Here is a 21,427-nt window from a genome sequence, read left to right as displayed (position 1 = left end):
ATGATACCGATACCTCAAATTCTTTTTCCGTTGCGCGAAAACTCCTGAATGATGCCCACTATGACACTAATGCCTAAAACTTTTGTCACCCCCGACATGGATTTAGGGATTTGGGCAACACAAAAAAAAAAGGTCTTAAAATATTGATGTTGCAATATAACTTAGATACGAGGAACGAAACTTCATTTATTCTTTTTTCGCTCTGTAAAATATCGCACCATCCACGAAGTTTTTATATGGCTAAGACGTATCTCATGCGTCAAGTCATGTTCATGCACGTATTAACAAAAAAAGAAAAAAAAAAGGAAGAAAAAAAAAAGAAGAGTAGTCATTTTCGTGCATAATTAAAGATATGGGAACATGTATTGCGCAATGGGGTGTGGGACATACGGATTGTTGTTGACCGGAGACTAGGGGCATTCTCGAGAACCAACCCAGATTTGTGACCGATTTGAAAAGTTGCAATTGGAAGACAAAGATGGGCGCTGCCGTGAGATTGCTGCTTTGTCTTGGCTAGAAATTTTTGCCTAAATTTTAACGGAAAAAATGACACAAATGATCCACAAACTTTAGCCCAATATGTGATATAATCCTTAAACTTTTAATTTGTTCAATGTGGATACTGAACTTTACTACATTGTGCAAAGTGATTTATGAACTTTTAATTTGTTGAATCCGGTTCCTAGGCTTTAGGCACATACTCCATTTAGTACATGAACTATATGTTGTTCTTAAACTTGAATTGGTGAAATGATAATATTGAATATTTTCATATAATTCAGGAAATAAATCGAACATGTACCAAAAACTTAGGAATCACATTAAACAAATTAAAAGTTCAGGGAACACATTGCATATTGAGGTGAAGTCTAGGGACCCCGTGAAGAAATTGAAAGTTCAAGGACCACATAAATCATTTGTGTCATTGTCCCATTTTAAATTGGTCGTTTGTTTCGGAAAAAGTACATAATTTGAAAAAAAATATTTTCTTGAAAATGATCGATCGTATCGCTTGAAATAATTAATCGGTGAAAAATATTTTTTATTATTGACAATAATTTATGTTTAAATATTCTCAGGGACGCTGAAAATATCTCTTACTCATTTATTTTTGTAAGAGATACAAGCGATTGCTTTTTGATAAATATTTTACAAATCATTCATTATTCACGAAACAAGCACACTCAAAATTAATCGTTACCTTACTGAATAAGTGTACGTCTCAAATAGGTTGAATTCGTGGATTTTGACCCGTGCGAACTTTCTTGAGAGGAAAAAAAAATTCATTTTCACCAAACTATAGTCACAAAAAGATTTAAAAAAAGAAGAAGACCCCTTTACATTTCAATTAAATACTATCTTGAGATAACCATTCCTAGTCAACAAACAAATGATTTGCAACTTCCTAAGTAATGTTAAGAACAAGACTATAACACTCAAGTCACTCGAAGAGGCAAATTGTATGCGTGGATTAAAGAAAGGAAAAGTTCCATCTCATATGCACTCTAAGCCAAACTAAGGCACTATGTATAATATAATATCTAGGCCTATGACACTGATGTACGTCCTTGTGTTGATCCTCTAAGCTTATTTAAACTTAGTTCCGATCCGCACTCGCGTTTTGGATTTGATCGAATAATATCGTTGATTTGACAATGTGTTTCGCTAGCATTCTCCCGTAACAAAATATTTTTCGCCGAAAATCATTCTTCGACTTTTAATTGAAGGAGACGGGTGCTGTGGCGACTCTAGACATGAAGTATCACAGGTGATAAGGAAACCGATGACTTGAATTGAACGGGACTGTACAAGCACAAACCGAGCTGGAATTTAATAGACGATAATGCTCTGAAAATATAGACTCCATGACAAAACCGAACGTAAACAAATTATGCCATAATTAATCGACGCTAAGATATTATGCCAGAATTTAATCGACGGGGTGGATTTGGAAATTACAGCTAAAAAACGTGCCGGAATTTAATCTATGACGCGAGTTTTGGAAAATAAAAATACAGTGCGAGAAAGTAAAGATAAATAAAAAAATAATAAATTTGTTTAATTTGTATGGGAGCCTCTCCACTAGATGAGAGGTGGTATTTTATAGTGGTAGTGCCATAACCGCTTCTGCACAATTTTCTAGTGGTTGAATCCATGTTCTTCCATCTCCAGGATTTTTGTGCTCATATTCTCGTGATGTCATGATCTTATTCTAGGACGGTTGCTCCTCCCAAAAAGCATGCCAGTTGTTCCGCGATCTCAACTGCTTTGTTCTCCAATGACTTCCAACTGGTAACTGTATCTCGATACCCCTTATGTATTTGTCTTTCTTCTAACATCCTGACCACTTACCGATCCCTACTTATCAATATTCTCATCGTTCGTCATCAGCCACTCGTCGTCGCAAGTCGACAACCGGCCGGCGACAATCATCGATGCGTGCCAACATCGATACCGATTTGAGTCGTCGGCAATGGATCACGCGCTTATCAATCTCTAACGTTCTAGTCCCGTGTCTGCTCATGTCTGACAACCCGGTCACTTTTGGATGCACACGCAATGTGAAAAGTCTGTGTGATCGGGACGAAGAATGTGTGTGTCCATTGAATTGACAGATTGTGATGAGGGGGTCTTGATATTTCTTCACCATTGAATTGACAAATTGTGATTAGGGGGCCTTGATGTTTCTTCAGCGATTGCTCAAAGTCCGGGGGGGGCCGGCTCCACGAGATAAGCTCAAACCCCCACGAGGGACTAAGCCGATATTTTATGAATCTACGACTCGTCGTTTTCCTCACGAACGAGCCGGCTGATTGGCCCCCCCCCCTTCCTTCCCCGCTGCCATAACAATGGCTCTTTTGGGTCCTACGCCGGCCAGGCCTGTGACGCCCACTTCGTCTCCTCGCTATCGATTTTCCTTAAACTTTTTATCGTTTTCTCTTCGAGGCAAAAGGGGAAATCGCAATATTCAAAAGGGTGGTGGGCTTATCCGCCTCTATCTCCTTATCCCTTGACGCGAGAGGGAAGGAATCATTCGCTTCGATTGGTCCCTTCGGGCGCACGCCATGGAACCTTTCCCCTCCCCCGAGATCTAGTTGCACGATAAATCGCGCTTGTCGCTTCAGTTTAATTTGACCTAAGGAGCTTCAAACTGTGATTTGATTTGGGTAAGTGGGTGGATATAGCAGGAGTTGTGGTGCTCGAAGTTGTGGTGCTCGGAATCTCTTGGAACATCATCGGACTGATGTGGATGGCGGTCGTGGTCCCATGTTGTTTGGCGATTGCAAATTCCCCCAATAGGAGTCCCCCTGAGCACTGATTGATGCAGAAACGTGGGTCGTGCCGGAGAGATTGATACGTAACAAATGTTTTGGATGAGAGTTCGATTCATAATAGAGTGGGAAAATATCAAAAGTCTCGCCGCCTTCATTGTCGTGTCAATTTGCAACTTGAGCTTTGAAAACCTACGATTAGTATCCCCAGTTGCATGTAATGTATGGTCCTACGTACAAATTTGTCATTTTCCTTATAGCTTTGCCCCCCCCGACCATTTCGAATCCACCTACAATGAAAACACCGCTTTGCCAAAACCCCAACCGACCCACCCACAAACCAGCTAGCCCCTCCCCTTCAAGCATTGCCGACACCCGTCACGCCATTGCCTCCCCCCGACAACCACCACCCCAATTGAATCGCGACTCGGCGAGCTTTTGTGGGCGTGGAGCTCGACTCGACATATATGTCGAGCTCCACTGGCATCCAGGTCGAGTCCAATCTGTCGAGCTCTACTTAGATCTGACAAATTTTACTCATATATACATTTTGCTCGACCCGCCCTATATCCATCGAGCTTGACTCAACGCCGACCATGGCCAAGAAGAGAGAGAGAGAGAGAGAGAGAGCTCAGCCTGAGTCAATGGCAACACAGAGTCAGTTGAAAATGTTGGTGGCGCGACATGATCAGTGGTGTGAACCCATAGAGAAGAGAGAGCAAAGTGAGTGAGAGGAAAAGAGGAAGAATCGAGGAATGATTTACGGTTTGGATAAATTCGAGGGTAAATTGGATTTTTGGATTTGAGAGAAGCAAATTGTAGGTTTTCAAAATTATAGTTTAGAAGGTTATAGTCCCACATTTTACACTCTTACATTATAAAATTATCTGGTAAATCATTAGTGATTACGTCGTTCGATGTTAGGCGAAGGCAATAGGGCAAGCTAGTCGAGGAAGTTGCTTCTCCATCCTTGCCCCACTATTATGAGAGAAGCCCCATCCCCAACCCATGCCCTGCGCGATGCACTTTTATATAGTACATTCTTAACCTTCACGGGTATACTGGTTTCCCCATCTCATTATAATTTCAAACTTAAAATTTTAAATTGCATTTTTCAACAAACAAAATTTATTTATACAATAATCCCCGAAATAAATTCGCAAGTTGAATGAATCATTGTTGGGTTGGAACTCTCGGATTTGTTAGCATAAAGTTTAGTTTGAAATTTTCCGGGACTTATTGATGACAAAAAAAGGAATAAATCATCCGAAGCGTTCATGTTTATATTGAAAATTTATAGTGCCAGAGTACAACAATTCACATAAAAGAAACTAGCCCAATACTGGAAATCACCGAATTGCGAACATAGGATTGTCGGTAGGAGCAAGGCGCGTCCATCAGGTCGAGCCAACCTCACCTTGTCACGACACACAAGGCGAGAAAATTCACCCTCATTCTTCACCTCATAATCCACTGATTACGCGATGAGTAACATAGTCATCCCCATCGGGCATATCTTTTTTTTTCTCGTCGAGTCTTAGCAGCCGCCGTCAGTAAATAGCAAAAAAGGCATTAAATCTTTTTATTCCACATCTCATATAAAATTATTATGACAATGACACGCATGAAAAGCTACGATATAGGAGGCATGTAAACCCAAATTTAAATGATGTTCTCCAAACTCGGATAGGGCCGTGCCTTTTTATTCGCATTTTGGGCAGTATACTTTTGGGGAATCGGACATGTTGGCTCCAAATCCTGACCTCACGAATCTCTTTACACGTGGCGGGGGACCCACTTCGCCACCTGTCACGTCGGATTGGGGGGAGGGGGGGCCCACACCGCCGTGTCGAGCACGCAACCCGCCAAGCCAAGTTGGGCGGGGGGCGTTTCCTTCCCCCCCCCCCCCCCCCCCCCCCCAAAAAGCGTGCGAGTCGCACGTGTGTGGGCGGCAGCCGCCAAAGTAGATTGGGCAAACGAGCGCGTCGTTGTCTTTGGTTCTCGTTGAAATACCGCCGATCAAGAGGACCCCCCAATGCACCGAAAGCTACAACGTTCAGCTAGTTCAAAGCTTGTTTCGAGATCGCTCGCGTGCCTTACGAAAATGCTTCATGCCATAATTTGATCCGGTCACGATTCGCTTCTTGTAATCGCGGCGGGATCGATATCGAATTTACCGGGACAATTGTCGCGATTTCTGCGTTTGGAAAATGAGGGGAATGGAAAAATTAGGACAAAGGCAAGGGAAGTTTTTAAATTTTTTTTAGAAAGTCCGATTCAAACTTTCAGATTAGACTTTCTAATATGCTGTCAGAGTCCATCTTTCACGCGTGCATTTACCCCTGATAGTAGAATTTCATGTGTCATTCCTAATTCATCATGCATGTGAGAGGGAGTGTTTCATATCGCTTGATAATAGGGTTATATATATATACTTCGATATCATGTTAAAAAAGTCTTTATGAGAAGATACGAACCAAAGCCGATTTGAATTATAGAGCATTTATATCTCAACTTTCGTCGCTTCTCGTTGCCAAACAAAGCCGCCATTGGAAAAAAATGGGCTTAAACAAGAAAGCCTCAAGATTGATGGGTATTAGTCGGACCAAGGACCAAGCTTCTTGTGGTGGGGACACTACCCTCGCAAAAAGGGGCAGATCCATGTGGTGGCGATGCGAGGTGTGAAACACAAGTGCCTAAAACCTAAAATTTCGGTACAAATGACGTGCCGGATCCCTTATGTTAGGGTTAGGATTAAGCATTTCATGTGACGCTAAGGTAAGCCGATTGGATTGACGTCCACGACATATGTGATATCAAGTAAGATTAGACTTATAATATACGGATCATGATGATTGATTAGATACTCCACGGCATCATTTAACACATCGACATCATGATTTTTCTTCCGGCTTGTTGGCCCTTGATGGGCCGGCTTGACACTTGACAGAGTGTCGGGGATGCCTTGGAAAATGACTTCTGGACCTGCATTGGGCTAAAGGCCTCTAAAGGGCCTTTGGGAAATGCTTCAAAGTTCTCCAAACAAATTTGTCAAATGTCATTTGCATTAGCCCAAAACCTAAAGTCCCTTACAAATGTCGAACCAAAGGCATCGGTAATATTGCGACGGATGCATTCGGGTCATGATTGTGCGAGATACGAAGTGAACATGTGGGCCAATGGGAAATGGCAGGAGGAGGGACACCTAAGACTGGCCCTGCACCGCCAGGAGAATGGGAGGGAGACTGAACTTATGGGGACCCAAATGCAATCCACAACTTGTTGAAGGTTGCCTTGTGCCATTTCTACTGAATTATTGTCCTCCTTTTTCTTAAAAATCGTGGTTTTACTATGACCATAGATTTCGTGATCTTATCGTAACGCGCATAGGATCATAGGAATGGCCTCGTACATGCGCACGCAATCGCGACGTTTTTCCAATACCGTGTCTCGAAGACGTTTTCCTCTTTGAAATCCACGCAAAGCATCCCACCCACACGCAACGCGTAAGGGAGCTCTCGAAGTTGCTCCGGACAAGAAACGCCCGTGATTCGGACGTGAACCCGTCGTTCTCAAACCGAGCATCCGAGCACCCGTCGCGCCATTTGAAAAGACGCTCTTCCCTTGCCCATGTCGACCATGACCGGTTCGACGGGATATACGCTCGGCGATTCCGGAGATATGGAGGGGCCAGGAAGGACCATACTCTCCTGCCCATGGGAAAACAGAGCATGAGTGGTCCTCCTTTCTCTCTCCAAGACAGGCTTCAGAATCCTCCGACTCTTTGGACTTTCGAAAAACCAAGATGGAGTCCAAAATAAAAAGTTTGAAAAAGTGGAGTCCATACATATGAAGATGAACAAGACGAGTGCAATATAGGTAAGATACGAAAGAGAGAGGCAAGAGCTCTTGCGGAGGAGCATGATTGGCAGAATGGGTAAAGTTAAAATTACACATTGAGATTAAGATTACCGGTCGACATGAGAGTGGGAGTCGGATAATTGGGGACACATGTAATGTTGTAAGAAACGATGCTAAGAATTACTCGGCATAACGATATCTCTCGACGGTTTGTCACTGTAGGTTTCCGGTTAGATTAATCAGGATTCGAATCTTACGGGTATCTAACCGTGAAACTTCTTATGGAGAAGACTTTGAATAGTCTAACCTATTTGTTATGCACCATTTTTTCTGTTAATATGTTCTTAGTTGCTTTATCTAATGGTCGAAGTTCGTACCGACTTTTCAATGAATTAAAGCAACAAAACTAGGAAACGATTTCTTTTAGTAGTAGTAACTAGTAACCAAGTAGACCCCGCTTTCGTTGAAAATGCTCAACCAGAGCTGCAAACTTGCAAAACATGAAAGACGCTTCGAAAATTTAAAAATAAAAAAGGAAGAAATTTCACGATTTTTCTTTGAGCACCAAGTCCAAACTCGTCAACACATTTAGTTAGACTTACTTTCATTCAAAAGCTCCGGCCAATGAGTTATGTGCCGAATTTTGGGCCAACAATGGTATATAAACTGCTACACACCACGTCCATTCTTCGATGTTGGATTTTTCTTAGCCTGACTCACCAGCGCATCTTGAAACTCTTCATGTTCGAAACGAAGAGAACAGGTGCAATGGATGGAATGAAGGAGTAGGTTGATATTCGCTCATGCATGAACTTGATTCCTTCGTTTTGTTCATCACCGGGGGGGCATATGTCGGAGGATGATGCTAAAATACGTTTGCTCCTACAGGAATCTCAGGACAGGCAATTGTGCTGTGTCTAAAACGACCCGCGTCGAGAGGAGGAAGCGACCCCTTTATTCCTTAGGCAACGTGCCTTTTCCTTTCTTTTCATCTTTGGTTTTAGGCATGTGTATAGGCTGCCCCAATCTCCACAGTTTTCACATTTCCTAGGAGCAGGTTGATGAGGAATCGGGTACTTCGGGCACTTCTCCTTTTCTTTGGGGGGTTGCGATGGTACTTATGCTTATGCTTCGTTAGGCAATAGGCATCATCGTCTAGAAAAAGAACGGCATCAGAAGAGTTTTAAAATTCACATGTGAATTCGATTGGAATGCCTATTGCATTAACGACGTAATCGATCCGTTCTGCTAGAACTAAACCGGCCATGCAATCAATACATAAAAATCCTTTTTCCCTCTGTACCCGACACGTTCTGTATATCTGGTTGTCTAAGAGCTCCTCCTCCGACGACGACTTAAAGTTTACACAAAGAGAAGCCAATTAGGGGTTAGATAGATTCACATCACCAGAGAGAAAAAAGCAAAGCGTAGTTCTTGATGAAGAAAGGAGTCAACCGTTCATACCTCTTCCCAAAATCCGGAAAGTAGGAATTGATACTCCAGCAGCAGAAGCAGACGCAACTTCCGTCATTCCATATACCAGGAAATGCAGAACACGACCTTCAATTTGCATTTCTTGCTTCCATACATAAAGCCGGACTTCTGAATTCGGTGCCCGTCGCGTCGTGTGAGAATGTTTGACAAAGCTATATTCCCGCGCTTTCCCTTGTCGCGCGCTGTTCGAAAAGTCCTCTCTTGTGTCGCCGCATAGATGAATTCACTTTACTAGTTTGGTAGCGACAAGAAAGAGGTGTCGGGATAGCGTTCGCGCGTCTTTTGCATGGGGGTTCTCTCTCGGGATCTCGCAACGTCCGTCGAGTGATGAACGGCAATAGCAGTGCTCTCAAGTGAAAGGGGAATATTAGATATTGATGATGGCAAGGGGCTTCACCGTGGACTTAGTCAGCCGGAAAGGCCGAGGAGAATGTTTAGGGTATGGGCCGAGACTGTTTTGGGCCCGTGTGGAACAAATCTATTCCTTGTTGGGCCTTGCTCGGTGTATCGGCCCAAAAAGATTGGGCGGCCCGAGCATGACTTGCGTGATCCAGGTGCACATGAGCCCCGTTGGTTCTAGCCGTCGAACAACGTGCTGGGAATCACGTGAGATCCACATGATCGAGGCTTGATTCTGTCGCCGTCGGTCTCATATGCACCGGGATCATAAGCATATGTCCAGTACAGCAGCTAAAAGAATATCAACAAGTATTTTATATCGCGATCTGATTATAGTTATGAGCTAGTGTTAAACATGCGCATACGTCACGAAGAGAATAGTACCGCATACATTTATTTCGGCCAATTTTTTTTTTTCCAAAGGTTAAAAGGTTGCAGTGTGAACAGTCTTTGAACAAACTTTTGGAAACGAGAAAATAAGAGATATGCAACGTATTTTCAGATCGTGATTGATTTTGTCGAAAAGAACGTCTGGTATTTATCGCCGAAACGTGTCTCTTATCTGTGTTGGCAAGATCAGTGGATATACATTGAGCACGATCTTGTTCTTTAATCTTTCGAAGAAAAATCTTCTAATAATCGATGAATTACAAATGGAATGAAGCTAGCGAAAAAAACTGGAAAAAAGAAGGCATGGCTCTTTGATCACATCAGTTTGGAAATACATAAATGACTTGGAAGGCATCAAATTAACATAGGATCAACACTTGCGATTTTGATATGGATGCAATTCATATGGAAAATACTTTATTAATTTTGCGTCAATAATTATCGATAAATTGCATATCGGACAAAAGTTAAATTAAGTGCAACACACATAAAAATTTTTATTTGTTGGGCAATTGCATGAAAATAAGAAAAATTTCACTAAAACTCAAGGAAAAGAAAAGCTTGAAAGTGGTAATAGAAAGTGGGAGTAGGCGAAGGTGAGAGCAGCGTTGGAAGCTACGCTACCTTACCTTATGTGCAGTCGACACATTGTCAATCTACCCATTTCGATGCACGTGGATTTTTCATTATTACTTCATCATAACGATGCGCAACGAATAAAGAATAGTTAGGTGCGCGCATACATGAATGAGATCGGTACAAACTCGAAGCTATAGAACGGATTGACGGCTCGGCCTGAACGGGATGAGAAAGAACAGATGCTGTGTCTAACCAAACCGCAAGTCTAACTACTGGTCCATAGGCCAAATGATCACGTACCGGGTAGATACGCATCAATCAGGTAATTCGTAGTCGCAGAAACCATAGCTGAGCTGCTCTGTCCGTGCATCATCTTCAAGCCTGCACGCTGGATGGGACCTCAGACTCTTTTCAGCGTACAACAGATGGGGCTCAGTCCATGTTTGGGTGTGGGGACGTTCGTCGGTTACTGTCTTGTCTGTGCTTGCACAATGGTGATCAAGATGTGAAAAAAGAGCATTCGATGAGCAACGAACCTAAGACTTGGTTGACAACTGTCGAGAATGTGAACATCTGCCGCGATCGAGTCAGATTGGTAACAACAGTCACTTCCTGTTGCTACCAACTCGTTTTTCTATCAAGCAAGACCTCGCATCACCAGATGTTGCTCCTATCAGCGCACTTTTAGGTAACACTTACCAGTATCGCTACACCTTGCTCCTACCAACTACATTTTATGCGATGTCGGGCGGCCGAAACATAGTATCCGATACCCTTCTGCACGGTCTCATTCGATCATGCCACGCTGGGTATATAAGATACAGTCGACAATTTAGTTTTTCGCCGTTTGTTTCACGGATGAGTATAATACAAATGATGGAGTGAAGGTCTTGAATTTCTTATCAATCGCAAAGTGCCGACGTTTTTCCTTCCTGTAAGAGAAATGAAGAATAAGGGAACGATGCCCATCCAACCTTCCCCCTAGTTTATGGCCTTCAAAGCTACTAAACTACATCTGTTTTTCAGCTTCGTTTGCACTCGTAAGAGAAAGGTACAGAGCAAAGAAAAATCGGCCACATCGAGTGAGTTTTGCGGTGCCTAATCTTTCTCGCTCGTCTAATCCTTAGAATTGCAGAATGTGGACGGGGATGGAGATAATCACATTATCCGATCGGGGATATGGTCCCCAAATTTTTTCCCTCACGGAAAGCCACTGAATATTCTTGAATATGTTTGAACTTTTTCTGCGGGTCTAAGATTCAAAGTGTCCCTCCATGTAACCACAACCACCACCACTCTTTCCTATCAATTCCTCCAAAGCTAACTGCCAAACTGTTTTCCTCCTCCCTCCAAAGTTATGCCAACACCTCCTCCTCCATCTCCATCTCCATCTCCATCTCTCCTCCTCCACCACCACCACCACCTACTCTTCTCTCTCTTCTCCTCCACCTCCCATGGCCAAGAACTCACCTGAATAATCCCTCTGCGGCCACCGCCGCATTCCCCTCTCTCTGTCTCTCTCTTTCTCTCCAAAGCAATGATTACTTCTTATTGCCTGTCTTCCACAAGAAACACCGTCACGCCCTCTCACTTGTATCTCCCCAAGTATCGACCCCCTTCGCTCCCCCACGAACCAAGCTTTCCGCAGAAAGAGACTTTACCCCTAAAACCCCACCTGCTTCGCCTGCGAAACCTCCGGCCAGCACACCCATTTGCCAGCATATCCTCCTTTGCTGATGCTGAAGGCGAGGAAATATTCGAGCAAGGAATCAGGGTCGTTGAAGGCAAGAGAGCCGGCCCTTCCTCCTCGGACACCGCCCATGATGGCGATGGCAACGGTTCGCCCGGGATGGCACAGGCCTTTGGCATATCCTCCAGGACGGCATCGGCGATCTCAATATGCATAGCTTTCGCGGTGCTGTTGCTGCCCCTGGCAATGAGGTCACTGGGCCAAGGTATGGCGATGAAGACTCGGGCGCTGTCATACGCGACGCTGCTGTTTGGGTTCTACATGGCATGGAACATCGGGGCGAATGACGTGGCGAACGCGATGGGGACGTCGGTGGGGTCAGGGGCACTGACGCTGCGGCAGGCGGTGCTGACGGCGGCTGTGCTGGAGTTCTCGGGGGCGCTGCTGATGGGGACGCACGTGACCAGCACCATGCAGAAGGGCATCCTCATCGCCGACGTCTTCAAGGGCAAGGACACTCTGCTCTTTGCCGGCCTGCTCTCTTCTTTGGCCGCTGCCGGTACTTGGTTGCAGGTTTGTGATTGTTGTCGCCACTCTTACATCTTCCATATCTTTTGATCTACTCAATGATGCCATGGGCTCCTATCCAGTTTTGAGTATGACATATTTATTTAAATGCCCGCTTGTAGTCTGTCACGCCCTTGTTAAAGCATATCTTCCATTAGTCTTTTGGTTATTCTCAGTTTTAGAATTTTGGTTACTCTGTGGTGAGAAGTCTCCTTCCCCATTAACCAAGGAATTGATGAAACCAGCCCCTTTGATTTGTACGCATTTTGCATAAGAAAATTAAGGATGAATGCAAAGGCAATAGTGCAGCTGGACGAGAATAATGTAGAGGCTTCGTCAGGGTCTCACTATATCTTTAATTTTCCTTCTTGGTTAATGGGAAAAAGTTCGAGAAGCTCATCCAAAGCCGTTGTGCTAAAAAGTGCTCTCTTCCAAGCTCAGTTCATTCTTCCTCTCTCTTGTTTACTGTACTTGTTTGTGACAGTTCAAGCCATTGTTTTAAGATCCTGGTAACAGCTTGAATAGAGTATACCAGGAGTTGGTGGGTACTAAAATTGAGACGAGAAGGATCTTTAACAGGGAAAAGAAATTCACTGCGTTGCACAACTAAATGAATCTGTTCTTTTTGTCTGAGTTTTGCTTATCCATGGTATCTTTGATGTCCAGACACAAGCCAAAGGGAGTTTCTTACAGCAAAATCCCAAGATATGTTGAAAGATCTTCCCGATTCCAGAGAATTATTAATCTGAAGCTTCTTTTTAACTTGGAACTTATTGAGATGGCTTTACAACCTGACATGTGACGCGTTAAGAACTAGGGTGTGCAACCGGACCGGGTTTACCCGGAAACCGGACCGGTTTACCCGAAAACCAGACCAGTCCACCTGAAAAACAGGTTCGGGAACCGGTTCCATTTTTAGGAACCGGTTAGAACCGGTCTGGTTTCTGGTTCCAAGTGAAAACCCACCCGGACCGGTTTTAGAACCGGTTTTATATGGAGGTCCACTTGCAATTTTATATGGCCAGAATTCAAAGCATTCTATCATAAAGGATGAGGGAGGTAATCATTATTTGCGGATAATCTAGCTCAAGGGCTTGTAAGCATTATAGGAAGCAATTTCCTTTTTCTTAAAATTTTTGTTCAGTAACGAAAAAACTACATATCCAACTGGAACCTATGGTGTTTTATCACGTCCATTAAATTATTGGGATTAAGATAATATGCTTTTGTAGGAATACTTAAGATTATTTGCATAGTCAAACTTATAACCTTTGATTTGAGTTATAAGTTTTCCTATTGCTACTCGGAAAAAATGAAACCAAAAAAAGAAACAAAAAAAAAGGGGTTCTCGGTAGATCCTGTAACCGAATCGAAAAAACAGGGTCCAGGGCAAACAGGGTAGGTTTTAGGTTCCAAAAACTAGGAACTGGTTATAACAGGGTCGGTTTCAGGTTCCAAGTCTGGAACCGACCCACCTTGGAACCAATCACCCCTATTAAGAACAATAGAGTACGGAACCTTAAATAATATAATTTCGAGAGGTGAAAGCAGAATAATTTGAATTGAACCCTGAAGAGACACCCCGTCGTGTTTGTTTGAGAGTCGATGATCGGGTGATGTAAAAGATGTTTTGTCGCACTGCCTGCCAATGAACTCTCAACTTTCATGGCCTAGTCCATCTTGGATATGAAAACTTCCGGGTGATTATAACTGCGTACAGTAAGTTCGTGATTTGCAACTCTAGTCATTCATATGTAGCTGGAACCTCTCCCAGAACGATCTCTCTGAAGTAGTTGCCACGAGTATGCCTATGGAATCACACATTTTTTTCAGCCTAAAAAGACTGACCATCTTTGAACCAGGTTGCATCGTACTATGGTTGGCCAGTGTCGACCACACACTGCATAGTTGGCTCGATGGTTGGATTTGGCCTCGTCTATGGAGGTGCAGGCGCCGTCTTCTGGAGTTCACTTGTGAGGGTCACATCGTCATGGATTATCTCACCACTAATGGGGGCATTGGTCTCATTTCTTGTATACAAATGCATCAGGAGGGTAAGACTTCAGCTCTTGGTATGAAGCCTTCAAGATTGTGGTGAAAAAAAGATCGGGAAAAGAAGTGATCAGTGGAATTCAATGAGTATTTTGGGCATCTCTGCCAATCTACCGTTTAGATAATAACTAAGTGAAGTGTGTCGAGCAGGAATTTTCAAGAACATGGCCTCATTGATATCGCCTCTGTTTTATGCAGTTTGTCTATAGTGCTCCCAATCCAGGACAAGCAGCCGCAGCCGCTGCTCCCATTGCAGTTTTCCTCGGTGTGACGGGAATCTCCTTTGCAGCGTTCCCACTTAGCAAGAGTCTTTTTTTGGCCTTAGCCCAGGCCTTAGCCTGTGGCACAGCCGGGGCTTTCCTCGTCGACCGCATGATCCGTAAACAACTCGGCCACCTCCTTGAGGAAACCGATTCATCCCAGCCAAAGCCAGAGGAATCCATCCTCAATAGAGATGTTGGGTTTCTGTCAAAAATCAAGGGCCCGAAGGGTGCTCAGCTGGAAATAGTGTACGGGGTCTTTGGGTACATGCAGGTTCTCTCCGCTTGTTTCATGTCATTTGCACATGGAGGAAATGATGTCTCCAATGCGATCGGTCCTCTAGCCAGTGCGTTATCCATCCTCCAGGGCAGTGCTGCTGGCGCCGATAAAGTCATCCCCATTGACGTCCTTGCTTGGGGAGGCTTCGGCATTGTGGCAGGCCTTATGATGTGGGGGTACAGAGTGATTGCGACGATAGGGAAGAAGATAACAGAGCTCACACCCACTCGTGGATTTGCAGCTGAGTTCGCGGCCGCTTCAGTGGTCCTGTTTGCCTCGAAGCTGGGCCTCCCTATCTCAGCCACACACACGCTTGTTGGTGCAGTGATGGGAGTCGGGTTCGCGAGGGGGCTTAACAGTGTTAGAGCCGAAACTGTCAAGGAGATTGTGGCTTCTTGGGCCGTGACAATTCCAGTCGGCGCTGTCTTTGCCGTCTTCTATACCTGGATATTGACAAAGCTATTGCCATACATTTTGTGAGTGTAAGTTAAAAGATATACAGCTTCCTCAAGATTACCAATATAGATAATTATCCCATTGCTGTCTTCTGGTTTGCTTACTAGATGGCTTTGTCGGTAACAAGCTAAAACGCTTGAATCGGGTTCTTTACTGTTTCCAAATGATTTTGTCTGGAACTGAAGCAGTCTTTTTTTCTCCCTGCTGAATTACAATCAAATTGGATAACCATCCAAATCAATGGAGCTGTTGCATATACTTCAACCAATTTTCAAGATCTTGTATGAGGTGGCGTCAGAATCCAGTGCATAAACGGTGGAATACACTAATTATTCAAAATATGCTTTATTTCCGGACTGAGCAAGGTAAAAAAAAAAAGGCACTGATTTTCTGGTTCTTCTGCTTGATGAAGCTGGTTTTTTTATCAAAGGCAAAGCAAAATGCTGCGAACATCAGAACGTGCATTAGATGGAAAATTGAGGATGTCTAAGATTGCATGGAAAATGCTGATAAAAGTGGGAAAAATCAAAATGGTTCAGTCATAGACTGAAACATGGTGCTTTGATATGCATTAACAGAAGAACATGAACTGGATAAAATGATGATTTAAACCTTATGGTGTGAGCGGCCGCATGGAGATGGGGAAATGGTTACACTTTCATCTACTAAAGAAGCAGTCTTTTGGTCAAATAAATTGAGAGAAGAACAAGGAAAAACATCCAATTAGCTGCGATCAAGTGTAACGGTACAACAAAACAGAGATATAGAGGCACACATGGGAAACGGATAATTCGTTGTCCAACAAACTGAGACTGTCTGGATCATTAAACATAGAATAAAAGAAAATTCGCTTGTCTGATATCTCTGAGAGGTACAAAATTTGCCATTGAAGTGTGTAAAGATCAACAACCATGGACTCTGGAAGCCTTGAAAAGAATAGAGAATCATGGAGAGAGCTCTTGTACAGAGGATAGGCTCGGCTCCCATGTCATCGAATGCAACGTTCTCGCCCTCGGGATAGGAGGTACAAAAGGCTGCTTCTTGATGCCCCTCTTTCTCCTCGAACATCCTGACCATCTGTCCTTTGAGGTGTAAAAATCATTCGCCGAGCAAATGGGTTGCTCGATGGGTTCTTCGACTGGGTTGACTTTGGCTTTCATATCCAACTTTGTTTCATCAGCAGCAGCTTCTTTGGCTTTCATTTTCTCTTGATACTTGCGCTTCAGCTTGCTCACAGTGGTGGATGGAATTACAAAGTACTTCCTGCCAGGTACTAAATCTTCCTCCGGACTCAATATGGATTCATGGGGCTTCCTGAAAACTTCCGGGAGTGCAACACACATGCCAGGATATTTCTTCATCACGTGGGATGCAGGAATCACATCTTCGTACAGCTCAATTCGCCCACCTGCATGGATTATTCTTACAGGGACATTATTCAATTGTGAGCCCAGAGAAATATCTCCGAATTGTAAGCTTATTTCCAGCGAGAAGGAAGCTCCAGCAATGGCCCTTTTTGGTGTTGAGGGGGGCTCCTTGTGGGAGACTAGCCCCAGCAAATTAACACAGTTCTTCAGCATAGCTGATCACTATGCGGTAACTGGTTGTGAATCGGAATTACTTAAACTGTGATATGGCATCACATTGTGTTATCCCTGATTCCTCACAATGGCAGCTATCTTCTGGCCTATCCCTTGGCCGGCTTTGTTTGTTTTAACATTTTCAAACATGTTGCGGCGATGAAACCAATGCTTACCCCCATCACAATCATGGATGGAGGAATAATATCTCTAATCATTTCTCTTCCTTGTGAAAACCAAAGTCTGCAAGAGACAGATAGGAGAAGCACCAACAGGGTCTTACCGTTCACTTGCTAATTGATTTTCATGCCAGTTCAGCAGACACCTCCTTGTGCTGATATCATACTCCCAAAGTCCAGATAACACCTGACGTTCCAGCTTCTTCCTTCTTCCACTAATCCAATTGTTGTGAAGGATAAAACAACCCTTCTTCAAACAGGTCTCTCTGACGTTTCTTTCTTCCCAAAGTCCTCCATATGCACCATTTGGAAATAAATTTCTGTCCAGAAAATGAACTGTCAAATTTGTCTCGGGTTCGAAGCATGCATTATTGCCCAAGCGATTGGATCCCCCTAGCCCACATAATGTGTCGTAGAAACTCGGCTGCTCCGATAGGCCTGACTTAGCAGCATGCTTTACCACCTTCTCCAAAGCAGCGATTGTTGAAACATCAGAATGAGCAAAATAAAAGCCAGAGTTCAAGCGCCTGGGCATATTAATAGGTCCTAGAAAAAATATAGATATTAGAAGCGCTAATATTAGCAGTAGTCTTACAACTAAGACCATGATCTTCCTCACAAGTAGAAGAAGATTAACGCGAACATCTTGTTGTCCTTTTGTTCTCTTTTATTTTATGCATAACAATATTTTTACCATAAATTTTTTTTTTGTCATTATGATTTTGAAATTATTTAGAAATATTGCATAACCTGATGCAGTGAGTGGAAGCACGAGCCTTGGACGTAATACCTGTTGTATTAAATTCATCAGACTGTGCGACGAGAACAGCCGGACCATATGAGGAGACCAGTGGTAAAGGATCCTTGAACCAATAAACATCAACATCGCTAAGAAGTACACTATATCCTAGCTTGAGTATCTCCAAAACTATTCTGGACTTCACTTTGGTCACCCTTTGGAAGCATTTTGTACCGAAGTGGCAGTCATCAAAGCTAGTATCATTTGGAGCTGATGAATCCCTGAAAACTGGAAGCCCCTAGCAATAAAAAGGAGTAAATGAAATTCAGATAGCAAGCACCAGCCTCGTGCAATGAAAAATATAAAGTGGCAACAAATCTCAGGCGACAGAAAACATCCAATTATCCATGTCCCTTCAATCAAATGACTGAATGCTCTTGATTTCTAGCCATTTTTATTGAAAGTAACGGAGTTCTAAAATATGAAACAATCTATCTTTTAATCTTGTAAGGACTATTGAGCAGACTGATGCACAAAGGAACAGGTATCAACTTCATGAGGGACTCATGTTACCATTGATTTGCTATATAATGGTCCAATCGACCTTACATATACCCATAATTTCCTGCTTTGGTATGCAATTGTAGCAAGATTTGATAGTGACTATTTAGACCATAGAGGGAAAGAAAGGTAATGAAGATGAATAGCAAGGGCAAAGGAAGGGACAAAAACTGGAGCTGTCATACTTGTAAGACAGAAAATTCATAAGTTTCATCGTCAAGAGCATAGACAATGAAATTTGTCATCTTGAGACCCCGCAGTCTGCAAGCCCAACTCATCAACATGTCCTTATAACTAAATCCAGCAACACCGAGCACAATTGTCCTATTCTTGTCTGCAATGATCGAGAGGAGTGACTCCAGCGTGAATGGATAATCCAATCTCACTGATGGCTTCAACTGATTTTTTAGGGACCATTTGAATGCACCATGTGATGAATTAACATCCTTAGCACAGGCGGCTAGCTTCTTCTTTCTCCAAAAATGCACAATCCTCCTTTCAAACAAGCCAAATGCTTTTACGTTCCCAAATATGTGGAGAATGTTGTCAGATGTGTCAGCAAATATATATGTGCCGTTGCATCTCAGTAGTTTCACCAGACTGGAATGCTTAGCTTCATGGAAAAGTGATGATCCATAGAGTGCCCCTAGAAGAGAATTGCCAGCATATTCCCAACTTCTTTCCTCAATGTTTGGATTACCAGAACACCCCACACACTTATTAGACCGAGGTGCAGGATCAGTCATATAGAAACTTGAAATACTCCAACTAGCATCAAGCACAAACCTCAGTTCAGATGATGCAACCTCATTAATGACCCAATGGTTGTGTATTCCCTTCCCATATAAGAAAGGGGGAAGTATTCCAGTATGCAAGGGCAAATCCCTTCTGTTCCATGCCGTGATCAATCTTCCCTCATTGTAATTAGGTTGCGAATTCTGAGTGATAATCTCCTGCAACTAATGAAATAGAGCATAATCTCAGTCTAGGTGCCTCACATGAGCAGCATGAACCAGCAACTTCCAATCTAAGTTAGGCTTCGTCATACCTCCTTCATTTTCACCCGATTGCCATCCTCCCTCAGCCAATGTTTCCCATCTTTGTCCAAGTAAAATGGGAAATAAGAGAGGTTACGCGGAGAAGCAAAAAGGAACCAGTCGTGATCGAGTTCATGGACAAATTTCAGTGCCGAAACAAAGTTGGCAAGTAGGATGGTTTCGGGATGGACAAACACACATATGTCAGACGCGAATTCCTGCGACCTTGCCACCATGGAATGAAAGAATGGGGTACCCAGGAACCTAGAAAGATACAAAGACACATCAGGCTACCAGAAAGTGCGACAAGAAATCTCTTTTAGGTTCATTCAAGTATGCTCATATACGTCATTTTCTACCTTTTATTCATACTGCCAAAAGTCCCCTAATCAGAAGGCAGGTCATAGGAAGCGTGCAAGATGTCTAATCAGGAACCAACCACCTAAGGTTCGCCTCTTCATCGAAAATTTTACGACATTGTTCAATTACAGAGAGAAAGTACACTATCCTACATGGTGATCATTGAACCACTACAAACTGTATGGATATTCCAGACAGACATATCAGCCAATCAGATCAGCTAACACAACCCTAGAAGCAGAAAATGACAGTAAAAACAGTCGACACGACAGATGTTAAATTCTTCAGCTAATACATATCTAGAAGCTGAAAAGGACAGCAAAAGCAGTCATTCGAACACAAGCTAAACCATCAACCCCGAAATACAAAGCCACACTTACGTAAAATCGATATTGGGCTCGACCAATACACGCGGCCCGAGTTCAGCAGCGAAAGAGACGACGGACTCGTGTCGGCTGAATAGCACCACCGTGATTCGCGAGGGCAGCCCGAGCCACGAACGGATCGCGACGCTCTGCGCAGCTCCGACCGAGCCAGCGAAGGGTCCGGGCGCGGCGAATATGGCAATGCTCGGCCCGATCTCGTCGGAGACCACCTTGCGGCTGAGCAATGGGTTCTTGATCCGATCCTTCGCCGGCGGCAACTTGTGGGTGGCGTAAAGGGAGAGGCCAACGAGCACCAACCCAGATAGCCAAATCGACCAGAGACCCGCTTCCACTGCCTGACCAAATCAAGAAACGTATCAGCACCCAAGAAAGAAAGAAAGAAAAAGAAGCTGATAAAATCTCGAGAGAGAGCGAGAGAGAGAAGGGACCTTCGACTTCATCCTCGTCGAACGGCTGAGAAGATGGATGAAGCAATGAGGAACGGGAGCCGTGTTGGGTTCTGGTTTCATTGACTGGATTGGATGTGTGTGTGTGTGTGTGTGTGTGTGTGAACGAAGGGAAGGAAGTGGAACTTTAACTGAAACAAGCAACGACAACCCCCCCGCCCCCCCCGATAGAAAGAAAAAAAAAACAATAAAGAAGAAGAGAAGGAACTGAAGAAGAAGAAGAGCACAGAATTCAGACAAACTCCCACTTCCTCCGGTTGCGCCGTGCCGACTCACGAGGAAGAAACACGCCGACGGTGCGAGGCATGTGAATGTTGTCCGCCGAAGATGGAGACCGGAGGGTCAACGGTCAAGACCGTTGAACTTCAAACGTTGTCAAGAAAGAGTATATTGGAAAAGTTTTGTCTTCGAGGTGGATTCCTCAAAAAAAACCCAAAACTTTAGGTCAAGTCTTAAATTTGTTCCGAACTTTTTTTATTTCAGAAAAAGTTCCAAATTATAGGTTTAGTCCCAAATTTGGCCCAAATTTTTTTTTGTCTTAAAAAAAACCCAAACTTTAAGTTCAATCCAAAATCTATCCCGAATTTTGTTTTGTGTAAAAAAATAGCAAATTTTAATTTATTTTCAAAAATATACCCACATGATCCAATCTCAACTTGACGTGGCACTTCCACGTTGATAATAAATCTACATCAGCAAAGTAATGAGGCTATAGATACAGACTAACATCGCATTTCCACTTCGATAACAAATCAAACCCAATAAAAATAAACCATTAGGCTGCGTTTGGTCGTCCGGATTTCTAAACAGGATAGGACTGGATAGGATAGGATAAGAAA

The 21,427-nt window shown here is 43.4% G+C and overlaps 3 protein-coding genes across 4 annotated transcripts; 1 reads left to right on the top strand and 2 right to left on the bottom strand.

Annotated features, from left to right (window-relative positions):
* Positions 1 to 11,235: 11,235 nt before the first annotated feature.
* Positions 11,236 to 15,385, top strand: LOC115672138 (inorganic phosphate transporter 2-1, chloroplastic). The gene is made up of 3 exons (XM_030593917.2): positions 11,236 to 12,258; positions 14,115 to 14,306; positions 14,503 to 15,385. Exons 1-3 carry the CDS (start codon positions 11,533 to 11,535, stop codon positions 15,322 to 15,324), a joined length of 1,740 nt encoding a protein of 579 aa, XP_030449777.1. The 5' UTR covers positions 11,236 to 11,532; the 3' UTR covers positions 15,325 to 15,385.
* A 705-nt stretch (positions 15,386 to 16,090) lies between these two features.
* Positions 16,091 to 16,883, bottom strand: LOC115672142 (uncharacterized). Its single transcript, XM_030593926.2, has one exon. It carries the CDS (start codon positions 16,878 to 16,880, stop codon positions 16,245 to 16,247), a length of 636 nt encoding a protein of 211 aa, XP_030449786.1. The 5' UTR covers positions 16,881 to 16,883; the 3' UTR covers positions 16,091 to 16,244.
* Positions 16,884 to 17,151: 268 nt separating this feature from the next.
* LOC115672135 (beta-arabinofuranosyltransferase RAY1) lies at positions 17,152 to 20,922 on the bottom strand. Of its 2 annotated transcripts, none has more exons than XM_030593915.2 (6): positions 20,571 to 20,922; positions 20,137 to 20,477; positions 19,408 to 19,660; positions 18,545 to 19,312; positions 17,850 to 18,096; positions 17,152 to 17,605 (listed from the first exon to the last, which is right to left on the bottom strand). In XM_030593915.2, exons 1-6 carry the CDS (start codon positions 20,649 to 20,651, stop codon positions 17,160 to 17,162), a joined length of 2,136 nt encoding a protein of 711 aa, XP_030449775.1. In that variant the 5' UTR covers positions 20,652 to 20,922; the 3' UTR covers positions 17,152 to 17,159. The 2 variants fall into 2 exon arrangements, with proteins under 2 accessions (XP_030449775.1, XP_030449774.1); XM_030593914.2 differs by having other exon boundaries at positions 18,545 to 19,318; positions 20,571 to 20,920.
* Positions 20,923 to 21,427: the final 505 nt, after the last annotated feature.

The sequence above is a fragment of the Syzygium oleosum genome, unplaced genomic scaffold (genome assembly GCF_021117445.2).
Source record: "Syzygium oleosum isolate NSW1041296 unplaced genomic scaffold, Sole_v2.1 Sole_v2.03, whole genome shotgun sequence".
NCBI classification, from domain to species: Eukaryota; Viridiplantae; Streptophyta; class Magnoliopsida; order Myrtales; family Myrtaceae; genus Syzygium; species Syzygium oleosum.
This window is presented reverse-complemented; position numbering and strand designations above follow the sequence as displayed.